The sequence below is a fragment of the Equus przewalskii genome, chromosome 8 (genome assembly GCF_037783145.1).
Source record: "Equus przewalskii isolate Varuska chromosome 8, EquPr2, whole genome shotgun sequence".
Lineage (NCBI taxonomy): Eukaryota > Metazoa > Chordata > Mammalia > Perissodactyla > Equidae > Equus > Equus przewalskii.
The window spans coordinates 58,208,891-58,221,948 of record NC_091838.1 but is presented as its reverse complement, the minus strand read 5'-3'; the positions used below and the strand labels follow the sequence as shown (position 1 = coordinate 58,221,948).

Here is a 13,058-nt window from a genome sequence, read left to right as displayed (position 1 = left end):
CATATTTCTTGAAGGAAAAAAAAAAGTGTGAGAGACATTCAAAGAGGAATGAGGGTTTCAAAGCCTCGGGTGCCTAGAAGAATAATGATCACATCACAATTGTTTCAAGAAATAGGAATCAATTTCAGCAAATCTGATTCCCATCAAGCTTATTCTTCATCATATTCCCTCTGTTTCCCAGGTGTTACAGTGAATACTTATTCTTGCTTGGACCCTGGCATACCTGTACATGGCCGTCGCTATGGTCATGATTTCTCCATTGGATCTACTGTTTCATTTAGTTGTGATCCAGGATACCGGCTGAGCCATGAAGAGCCCCTTCTATGTGAAAAAAACCACTGGTGGAGTCATCCACTCCCAACCTGTGATGGTAAGAATTCATTCAATATACAAAATAAGCTGATTTATAAAACTAAAAGAAATCAATATAGTCTTTATAAAATGTGAGGATTAACATAACTAAAAAATATTTCATATTTTTAAAAGAATATCTTGAATTTTGGCAATTTTATGTTATCAAACCATTATTGAAGAAAAGAAAGAATGAAGATTGATAATCAGCCAAACTTACCCCATGCCTAAGGATGCTATATGTATTTTTTAAATGTGCTGGGGTAACCATTTTAAGCATATATTGTGTGCTTGGACCCTTTGATAAAATAGCATTGAAAATGTCAAATTGGTATCAAGTGACTGCACTGAATGGTTAGAACATTTATCTTCTGCCTTGGAAGGCAACAGGTGCCAGTCCCAATTCTACCTAGCTCTACAGCACTATGGTGGTGTACTCAGACTGCCCTGTGGTGGCGAGTTCCTGGTTATAATAAATAGTATACTAGTGTTCTTACCACTTCTTTGTTTCTATGGAGAATAAGTCAGAAATGCTTCATTTTTCAGAAAACACACATGAAAATGCAGTGGAGGAAACTGTTTCCCTAATATTGGGAAGTGATTTCATACTTGCTTTATTAAAAAGCATGCACAATGTAAATCTGTACATTATTTATTTCTGGGCTTTAATTTTTATTTATAATGCTATTCTCAGCTTCTATACTTACTCTTTTTTAAAGAAGAAGATCAAAGCTGTAATTTTGTGATTAAATTTTCAAGTATTATTAGTGCCATCATTTTTTAGTAACAACTTTAGGGCAATTTGTTTTTATGACAAAGTTTAAAAGAGTCATCAGCACATCTTTTCTATATTTAGTACAATACTCTTTTAAATAGTCAGCATTCTTGTGATTGTAATGACAGAAACCCAACTCTAATTGGTCTTAAAAAATAAAAGCAGAATTTGTTGTTCAACTATTCAGATCTTAGAAAAGTCAAGGGTGGCATACTTCTCATTGCTAATTATAATCATGAATTCAAACCTTTTTAAGAATCTCTCCATTGCCACCTCAGCTTTTCTCTGTGTATTGACATAATTCTCTTCAGTGCAGCCAGGCTTCTTCACATGGGGGATTGGTGGTGGAGAATATACTCTTGGGAAGATGGAAACAAATATCCTCATATTTTCAGGATCAGAGAAGAATGAGAGTTCTTCCTTGTTGTTCCAATTAGAAAAATCTCAGGAAAAGTCTCTGATCTGTCCATACCTACACCAGTTACCGTAGTAAAGGCGAAGTGTTGATTGTGCTTGGCTTTGTCCAGCTCATGTGTCCATCCATCCCTATGGTTGTGGCAAATGATAGTGATATAAAGGTACTATGTTTACCAGATCCTGGTAAAGCCACATGGTTGGCATGAGTAAATTCACCAAGATAGAAAAGGTATGGAGGCAATGTTATCAGAAGCAGCAGAAGGATAAAAATTATGTCCAAGAATACCAACATACTTAAGTTCTATTAATAATAAAAGTGAATATATCTAGTTTGCCCCTAAGCGACACAGGCCCTCATCATCCCTGTCAGTGCAACTACAATCAACCTTAAATTCAATCTCCAACTTTTTCAGTCTACCCTCCATCCTTCACACTAATGTTATTTCATGTTATAGTCCATATGAAAAATGCTTAATATCTTTCTGTTGCCTAGGGATGAAAGAACAAATTACTAATCGTGGAATTCATGATCCTTAACCATGAGGACTCCCTCCTTTCCAGTTCTGTGTACTTTCTGCATCCTTATAAGGCATCTCTTTTTGAAAGAGAGGATCATGTCACTTTGAACCTCCACTTTGATCTGTCCTCCTCTTTTGTATTCCCATTTCATTCTGAGCATATCTGGACAAGGGCTGAATTATGTTCATTTTTTTAAATGTCTGAGTTTGTATAAAGCAGTTACTTAATTTTTCATTAACTTGAACTGGACTCAACTATCCTATCACCTAGTAAACTGAATTGATTAGGCCTTTCCTCCAATCTAAACTTTTTCCCCAGAGGCAACTAATCTAAATTTCTTTCGGTAAAGAGAATTAAAGTAAATAAACAGAATTTCTTTCCCTGAACCAAGAATGTAACCTTGATTGTCCTAGATTTCTTGGATACTCAACGTATGGCATGCTTCACTCTTACACAGCAGCTCTTGTGGTGTCTTCACAGCTCACAATTAACTGATTCACAAAGCAAACTACACAATGAGGGTTGGTGGCAATAATGATAGCTAACATTTATTGATGGTTTACCATGTGCTGGTCCTGCTACAGGAGCTTTACATATATTAACTCATTTTATCTTCACAATAACTCTATGAGGTAAGTGCTATTATGATTACCACTTAACAGATGAGAAAATTAAGACAAAGATTAAGTACTTTGCCCTATGTCACCCCACTGGTTAATGGCAGTCAGGATTGAAACTCAGGCAGCCTAGATTCAGATCCTATGCACAAGTGTTCTATTACACTGCCTCCTACCCATATTCTCCACTATTGTAAAGTCCTAAAATTCCTTAAAATAAAAATACAATTATAGATTTTGTTATTCTTTCCTCAGTGACACCACATGTTTAAGAATTTTGTATAAAAAATACATATAGCTCTTTAAATAGTTTATGGATACTCTGTACTACTTGGACTGAAGAACAGGACATTACCCGTTTTGCTATCAGTTATATCATATGGAAAGAGTACTTTGAATGAAATTCTGTTTTCCATATACTTGGGTTTCTGAGTAAAAATTGATCCTTTCTAAGTTCATCTTGTTTCACTACTGACCAAGGAACCTTGAAACTCAAGTCAGATATGGTTCAGTTAGATTCTACGCTATTTAGTAAATTTGATACCTTATCTTTCACCATGCGTTTCTTGAGGGGTCTCTTTACTTCCCGTCTTGACCTCTTGGGTCTGCTCTCCACAGAGCAACCAGAGTAATCCTTTTATAAATTGAGACAGATCAAGACACTCCTCTGCCCAGGACCTTCTAGCACTTGCCCATCCCAAGAAGAATAAAATCCAAAAAATTTTCCTGACTTAATTGCCCCCGGGGCCCTTACTACCTCCCATGCCTCATCTCTTGCCACTCTCTCCCTCATTCATGCCACTGCACTCTAGCTACATGGGTCTCCTGGCTACTCTTCAAATGTGAGAACCCTTCCCTCACTCCTCTCACTCTGTCCTTCCATCCCCCACTCCCTTCTTCCTTCTTCTTGAAACAGGATGTATATAGTCACATGACTCACTCACTTCCTAATTTCACTCACTCTCCACTTAAAAGTCATATCACAGACTACTCCCTATAAACAGTAGCTCATTTCTTGCCACTTAGATTTTTCTTCGCAGCATTTGCCACTTTCTAACATCTTTATGTATTTGCTGTCTGCTTTTCTGCAAGAATGTAAGTTCCATATGGCAGGTACTTTGTTATCTTCACTGTTATATCCTCAAAGCCAAGAACAGTTCCTGTCCCACAGTGGGTAGTCAATAAATCTGTGTTGAATGAAAGAATGAACAAACTGTATACTTTCCAGCCTTTTGGGAATACTTACTATATTTTGATTTTGCTTATATATTTTCTGCCCTTTGCCTTGTTAATGTTTTTCCTTTCCACTAGAAGGTCCTAGCCCTTCCCTCAACTGTGTTTATCAAAATCCTAGTCAGTCTTTAAAGGCCATTGTCTTGTTTGTGATTTCCCTGAATAAAGCATCTGGGCAAAGTCTCAACTTCTCCTAGACCCTGTAGTTCTCTACTTGTTGTGGTATTTTTTGCTACCTTATAACCACCTATTGATTCACTAAATTAATATTTATTAATTATATTGTGTAGGCACTAAAGAAATATTTTTGAGCATGAACAAATATTATCTATGTTCTCCTTGAGCTAGTGGAGTAGTTAATAGTCATATTCATCTTCTTCTTCTCCTAATTATATTCTTGAGATCAGGAACCATGTGTCGTTCTTGTTCTTTTAACATGTATTTTTAAAAGACGTCTCCTGACACATAAGATATTAGATTTTTTTTAAAAAAGAACACCACCACTTTTCACTAGCCACTTTGAATAGTGAATATCATGAATATCTCCCCAGTGTTTTTTATGGAACTGAGATTTGAATGACTCTAGAAAAGGTCAGAGAGGAAAAGCCAGGATAGCATTCTGCTTTGGCCAACTCATGTCAAGGTCAGCATGTATGTCAAAAGTCACAGCCATGTAATGTTTCTGTGTACTGGGGACATAAGGTTGTCATGAATACTAGGGGTAAATATGCCTGGTGTGATTCAATCCTTCAGGAACTGGGCATTGTTAATTAAAATTACTATCTTTTTTGATAGATAGATGGACCATACATTCTAAATTGCCTAAGGCAAGCCCTATTTTCACCTTTTGTCTTGGCATCCTGATTTCACCCTCAAATTATCCCAATTTTCTTTTTTTTTTTGATAAACAATATAACCATCTTTTATGGGGAAATTTAAAATGAAAGAGATTATGTGAGTAACTCGGAGTCACTCAAGTCATTAGAGGCAGAACCCAAAATTTAGCTGAATATAGTTAAACCTCATCATTTCCCCTATTCCTTCCATCTTATTAAAAGATTTGAGTACATAGGCTAATGTAGCAAAAGAGTACATGAATTAACATTTAGAATCTAAGAGTTCAAGATAAGCAAGTGTGCACAGAACTCAAGTGTAAATAGTCTCAGATAAGGATATACAGTTCAAAGTGGGCCACCTGGAAATAGGAAAAGAACAGATCTGAGATTAAAAACAAACAAACAAAAACTACTAATGAAATTTATAATAGGTGACTATTTCCGTGTTTCATTGCAATCCTCAAAATGTCTTCATGGACCCTGGTCTAGAAATTGTCTGTTCTAGTTATAGACAGTCTGACACTTGGCAGGGATGCATCACTGCTGAGAGCATGGTGTGATTTTACATATCTGGGCAATTACATTCAAGGGCTTGGTTTTTGAAGAGACTTCACTATTCTAAAACTATAATTGATACCTATCACATGACACGGTAGTGATCATATGTACCAAAAATCAGGGAGGAGAAAAAGCTACTAGCCAAGATTATTTTAATAGTTGTTATTTATATTTTATATTTGTTATTATTTTAATACCTGTAATAATTATTATTATTGTGTTGGCTAATGGCTCTCAACTCATACTTTGGGCTATCATTGTGACTTTGTCATGCTCCTGATCTTTGTCCTTTTAAATGCTTTTCTTTATCAGTTATTTGCTCTAACATCAAGTAACTGGCTTTTTCATATGTATTTCATGTATGTTTCATCGCTCCCTAAGTTCTCTGCAGTGTTTTAAGGATTCACTTGTTATAGAATTTGTCTATCTACCCTTCCCAAGAACATATAAACCTATTATGTCTATTGCAAAAGTGTTTCTATCCCTAAAGATATATGGCATCAATTGGCAAGGTTGTTCAAATAAATTGGGATTCCTTCAGAAGAGGTGATGTATATGATAAGACAGGAGATCCATCACATCCTTTTTAGAAACTCTTGTTCTAATGAAGTTTACTATATGAATGGTCATATATTCTCTTGAACTAACTTAATTCTCAGCATTCCTTTTTTAAAAAATTATTCTTGGAGAAATTTTCTTAATAATCTCTATATTGCTATATCTTTTCCAATATATATGAGTCCCATTTTCTATCTGAAAGTAAGAAAAACTAAATAAATCTCACATATAAAGCTTATCTTTTATTTATCTTGATATGTTAGGCCTCTCATGATTGATTCTTACAGGCTATTTGATTTCCTCTTACATTTGGCATTCTAAAGGAAGGGATGTTTCCAGAAAAGCAAACATCATCAGATTGAAAGAATATTCAGTAATAAATTAACGACTTATAAAATTAATCCAACTCAGGCTTACATTAACCTCAATCACTCTGCATTGTATTAATGCACATGTAGTTAATCTCTTGCAGTTGTTCAAAAGGCCAATAATATAAAGCAAATACAATTCCAAATATTTGCAGTGTAAAATAATCTCATTTAGAAAGATGAAGGATTTCATTAGGTTGATGAAAACGATGATGCTGCTGCTGATAATGGAAGGCTGTTTTAATCACAAAGCCTTTGACAAATGAGAATCTGTAAGATATAGATCAACTAAAGATAAGAACAGACAAAGATACTGACACATTTACATTTTAGGTGCTTAAAAAGAGAGTGATTTGAGGGGCCAGCCCGGTTGCGCAGCAGTTAACTTCACACGTTCTGCTTCGGCGGCCTGGGATTCGCCAGTTCATGGCACTGCTTGGCAAGCCATGGTGTGGCAGGCATCCCACATATAAAGTAGAGGAAGATGAGCACGGATGTTAGCTCAGGGCCAGGCTTCCTCAACAAAAAGAGGAGGATTGGCAGCAGATATTAGCTCAGGGCTAAACTTCCTCAAAAAATAAAAAAATAAAAAAATAGAGTCATTTGAACACAAAAGGATTAAATGAATCTCTGAGAGAATGAATGATACTCTTGAATAATTTTTATATATTAATCCTTTGGAGGGGAATGCTACAAAGTCAAATGTAAGTGAAGGACATCATAGCTTGCTGTAATATTTTTTTGTAGAAAAACTAACTTTGTAACGTGGAAAAAAATCAACACTTGATTCAAGAGACTGCTTAAGATCATGGACTCTGGAATTAGACTGCTTGAGTTCTCTCTGTACTTTCTCATCTGTAAACAGTGAAGAATTTCAGTACTTTTCTTGTAAGGTTGTTATACAGGTTAATTGAGTTAATAAAAAGAAAAATCTTCAGAGCAGTGCCAGCCACATTGTAAGTTCAGTATGAGTGTTTGGCCTTGCTTTTGCTAAGCTTTAGTGAGTAGTTGCAATTTTATCCTAAGTTTTATTAGATATAAAATAAAGTGCAGGGTCTGGCTTTGTGGACTAATGGTTAAGTTTGCCATGCTCCGCTTCAGCAGCCCAGGTTTAGATCCCAGGTGTGGACCTACACCACTTGGTGGCCATGCTGTGGCAGTGACTCACATACAAAATGGAGGAGGATTGGCACAGATGTTAGCTCAGGAGGAATCTTCCTCAAGCAAAAAGAGGAATATTGGCAACAGATGTTAGCTCAGAGTGAATCTTCCTCAGCAAAAAAACCAAAATAAAACAAGCAAACAATAACAAAGTCCATATATTTTCATATTTTTAGTTTCATCTTTCAAAACAAAAAGAGATTTGAAGCACACTCTTTTCTTATTATTTACTATGAAATTTTATCTTTGATCAGTTCCTTTCAAAGCCTTCATCCAACACTAATATTTTCAAATGATGGAAACCTCCACTGTCATAAAAATGCACTCTATCTTTTGTCATCTGATTGTAATCAAAGTAACAATGTAAATGTTCATTAATAACATATTAGTCGACCATTTCTCCTAAATATTTTAATGTGTTTATGGTTAACTTTATTTGTTTATCTGCAGAATGTCTCTTTAAAGTCCCACTTTCAACACAGATATATTAGGTGCAGCTTGCAGACAGAAAATTCCAAGAAATTCTCTGAGTTCAGAAAAGGATATTTGACAAAATAGCTTTATTCCAAAGAATGCTAATGCAGAAAAGAGCTTTCCCTCTACAACTTGTACACCCACCAGATACACATACGCATGCCTGACATACTTTCTAAAAATGTCACACTCTTTTTGTTACATTTTTGCATCTAATTTAACTAATTAACTAATGTAACTCTCTTAATTTTGATCCTTCTCTTCACTGAGTTTTACTCTAACTGTATGAAATACAGTTCTTTCAAATAGAGATTGAAGGTTTTAATCCAATAGTTCATTTTCACTCATCACATTTCACTCAACTAATTCATACCATGTGGTATTGTTAGACTGTTTGTGTGACTTTTACAATGGAGAATAAAATGAAATGTAGTGTATTAGGAATAAATTGACATAATGTAAAAATAATGTAATAAAAAAACAAACAGTCCTCTGTAAGAAGCAGAAAGAATTATAAGAAAAGTAAAAGCAGGTCGACTTAGCACCACTGTTATCAGCAAGATATAGTGGAAATGGCACACAGCTCTTAGATTGACCAAGAAAGGACAATGAGGCTTTTTAAAAAATTGAAAGACAATTGAGAGGTTCAGTAAAAATAATTACCAGTGGACGGCTGCCCAGGCTCTAAACAGAAGCGTAGGATACCAAACCATGCATATTATTGCAATATCTTGATAGTAAATGTGATTACAAGCGTGGGCTTGTTTTGATCTCAGGAAGGCAGCCTATGAGACAGCTCTAAAAGGTACTGGTCAAGACTTTTACTCCTCAGTGGAGTAAAAGAAATAACAAAAGAAGGAGTGGTTTTAAATTTTGTATAGTATACATGTAAGTACAAGCCTGCATGCTTAAATACTTCTAGGAACTGCAAACATTATTTCCAGTCAGGTCAGTGTGGAATAGCAGTCAGATTGCCACAACTATTCTCCTCAGCATCGCTGCTCGGAAGAAATCATGGAAGAGAATACAGCCAAAACTCACTTTTCTGGTGACCCAGGGAAGCTGAGCAAGGATCAGAGCAGACAAGGCTGTACATTGCATTCACAGTACTTACTGCCCTTGCCCATGTCCAAGAGAGTTGGCATCTCCAAGTGGAGTAAAACAAGGAGTCAAAACCTTTCTGTTTCCACTAAAATATACATTCTTACCTGGCTGTATCTTTGTCTCCTTTAATGTTTTTTTTGTGTGTGTGTGAGGAAGATTTTCCCTGAGCTAACATCCATTGCCAATCTTCCTCTTCTTTTTTGCTTGAGGAAGATTATCCTTGAGCTAACATCTGTGCCAATCTTCCTCTATTTTATATGTGGGATGTCTCCACAGCATGGCTGATGAGTGGAGTATGTTTGTACCCAGGATCTGAATCTGCAACACTGACTACTGAAACAGAGTGCACGAAACTTTAACCACTGGGCCACATGACCATCTCCTCTAATTTTTCATACCGATAAAATTATCTGGTATCCCATAACCACTGATGGTTGTCGAATGTGGTAGAAGACATTCTAAACTGTGATTTGTTCTTGAATAAGGGGACATTGAATTGGATTTTAATTTCTTTGACCTCAGTTCCTAAACATTTATTTATTTTTATTATCTTGGAGTACTTTCTTAAAAATTGATACCGTTTCAAAAATTCCTTTTTGTTAATGATAATTTCCAAAGAAATGAAGTACAGAAGAAGTCTTCAAAATTTTAACTGCTTAGTTTACTGTTTTAAAAGGAATTCTATGAAGAATGACACACATCCCTTTAGGAATCTAAAAGAATAATTATGTATAATTAACAACCTGTTTTCTTAAAGCTGAATAAAAGAGAGGTTGCTAAACAATTAATTAGTCATGTTTAATTTATGACCAATTTATGCAAATGTTGCTCATAATTAGAAATGTATAAGATAAGTGCGTACTTGAAATTCAAATATGGAAAGTTGAACTACATTCTCTTGGGGCAAGTGTTAATTCTCAGAGGCTATTACATACCTTTTTCTTCTCTGGTGCTGCAGTGGGTGAAACGATTTCCTAGTATTGGAAGAGATCTTTACATATTCCTGTTATTACCAGGAAGTAGCTTAAGCAAAGAAAATCAGACTCATTCTGTTTCAAGAGAGGAGAGAAGAGATTTGTTCAGCCTCTGCCTCTCTAACTCCGACTGCTTGTATGACTGTATTTCTTTGTATTTTCAGCATTATGTGGAGGAGATGTTAGAGGGCCCAGTGGAACAATCTTATCGCCTGGTTACCCAGAATTTTATCCAAATTCTCTGAATTGTACATGGACTGTTGATGTAACCCATGGAAAAGGTAATTTGCTTCATGCAATGATAAGTGGGCTATCTTCTGAAGTTTCATTGCATCTATTTTTATTTCATTGCCCTTTACAATGTCATTTTGCATGACCAAAAACAGATCAGTACTAAAAGATGCTCAAAATTCAGTTTGAGTAACTGCAGTACAGGATTATATTTACTTTTCTCTAGTATTATATTATGTTAGTGATATATTTAGTTGCTTTCGATATATTACACTAATGTTATTTGGAATTTTCATATCAACAAAACCTCAAATAGGATGACTTTTGTCTCTGGTATAGTGATAAAGAGATTGATTTCAAAATTGTAAAAGTGAATATGAAGATGCTGTGAAATGCTGAGCTAATTGTAAAGCAAATAGTACATCTTTATATGCACTTGGTTTTTAGAATGTTTATGATTATTATAGTTATATTCCCATATAAATTTATAACCATGTTAGAAATATGTATGTCACAAATTTTCTATCAGAATTGTAGATGAACCTCACATTATTGAACAGGAGTGTAAAATTGCACTGTGCATATGGTAGACATTAATAAATGTCCTTTGAACAAATAAATGAAAGGTCCTGTAGTACTAAATATGGTTCATTCGTGCAATACAGCCAAACTAGTAAATCAACAGTATAAGTGATTGAGATAATAACTTAACAATGGGAAAATGGCCATCCTAATATATTAAAACAAAATGGATTAAGGTTATTTACCTGGAAATCTCAGTGTGTTGTCTCTGAAAAAGAGTTAATTTATTCATTTAAAAAACTGCTTTGGAGTAGTTTTTCTTTTAGCTCTGTCGTTATATTTTTCTTATTGATTTTTATTATTATATTATACTTACTGATTTTACTACAGAAAATCTAAAAAAAAAAACCGTTGAAACAAAAAACCCTAGCAATGAGAAGATGCTGTTACACTTTAAAAAATTAAAGCTTGTGTTTAATATATTTGAATTCATTGTGCTTTCACAAATTGTTTGCCTATATTAAAATTATACATCATTTCATTGAGAATGAGAATTATATAGGGATTATTATTATAATGACATTAAATGTTATTGAGGAAAAAAAAAGTTCTTAAAATGAGCATTCTGGTATTGAACACCAGCAATGAGGTGGAAGACTTTGTAAACTATGGTTGTTGTTTTTCTCCATAATATAAGACTTTCTGCTGGAAGTTAACCAAAACATCCTGTTATTCTCCTGCACAGTGGATTAATGGAGTTTAAAATAAGCTTCCTTGTATTATGCAAGAAAATGGAAGGCTACATAATGCTTGGTATGTAAATAGAGGTTTAATTAACACTTAAGGTTTTGCATCTTCATAGGTTGCAAGTGTTAATTAAATCTGTATTTACATGGCAAGACATGCAGATTTAGATGCCTTTCTCCTAAGAGTCAACAAAATTTGTCAGAAGTAAAACTGTTACAAAGTGTAGCCAAAGTTATGCAAAGGATAATCTCTTAAAGTTTGGAGAAGTCGTCAAGGTAATATAGTCTAACCTCTCACCCAGCATACCAATTTCCATGGTGTTCCAGAAACAGGAGGATCTGCCCTGTTATTGATATGTCTCTTGATGGGAAACTTACTCCTTGGGAAAACTTGCTCAATTTTTGTATATTTCTAATTGTTTGAAAATTATTCTGCAAATTTTATCCCTGGTCTGCCCTCTAGAGTTAGACAACAAACAAACAACAAATTCCTGCTCCAACCTGAAGTTCCTCAAATATACCAAGTGACTATTCTGTGACTACCATGTTTGTCTTGTCCTCTACCCCTTAATACTTTTTCCCAGCCTTTTTTCCCCAGACTAAACACTCCCAGTTCCTTCAATTCTTTATTGTAAGATATTTTCATTGTCATCACCATTTTAATCACCTTTCTCTGGATGTGTTCCTTCTTTTTGATATTTAGGGATATCAATAACCTTCTAAAAATGTATTTTTACAGAACAAAATGCAGTATGGCATTGTCTAACTCTACCAATCATTTTCAAAAATGGAGCCTAGATGTGCTTTCATTAACTTTTTACAGCCTTGTCATACTACTAATTCAAAATAAGTTTTTGGTCAACTGAATCATTTTTTTAGGTTATTGAGATATTAAAGTACAGTTAAGCTCAATTCGTAAAATTCTATAATTATGCAATTGACTTTCTTCTCTCTTTAGTGCAGGTTTTTATATTTACTCCTGTTATATTTGGTCATATTAGTCTTGATCCAGAGTCCCTGTGAGATCATTTTGAAATGATTTACATTTACATTATACAGTCAGAATTTTCTTAAATAATCACAATCATCAAGACTTTAGGAGTTTATAAAACTCTTAAATAGGACAGATCTGAATAGCTAAATATGTAAGAAATAAGAAACTTCAAACACACCATCAGTAATGTCTTCACCACTTAACACTAAGTCATGGTGTTGGAACGCACAGAGTTGTTCTACAGTTTCAGATTCACTTAACTACAATATCATTCAGTCTGCATTGCTCCATATTTGCTATGATGCCATAAGAGATTTTTCTTAAACACATTACAAAAATCAAAATGCTAATTATATATAGTCTACTAGAGATCTTGAGAAAAAAAACCTACATTAAAATAGACTTCGACTCTTAGAGGTGGGATTGTCCTTAGATAAAGAATAGTCCAATCCTATCAGTTTAAACTGGAAAAAAAACCCCCACACACAAGTCAGTATGGCACCCTCAAAGTCACAGTTGGTGGCATGACTGTGACTAAAACTGCGATATTCATGATATTTTGACTTTAAGCCCAAGTCTCTTCATATATGTCTGTAACATAAATTGCCTTATGGGGCTTC

General features: G+C 34.6%; 1 protein-coding gene across 7 annotated transcripts in view; it reads left to right on the top strand.

Moving 5' to 3' along the window:
* The window catches only part of CSMD3 (CUB and Sushi multiple domains 3), a 1,172,992-nt gene that overhangs the window by 797,857 nt on the left and 362,077 nt on the right, over positions 1–13,058 (top strand). For all 7 annotated transcript variants that reach the window (XM_070630871.1, XM_070630869.1, XM_070630875.1 and 4 more), the window contains 2 exons: positions 182–370; positions 10,110–10,226. In XM_070630871.1, the coding sequence (XP_070486972.1) occupies positions 182–370; positions 10,110–10,226 (306 nt within the window). The remainder of the gene's footprint in view (positions 1–181; positions 371–10,109; positions 10,227–13,058) is intronic.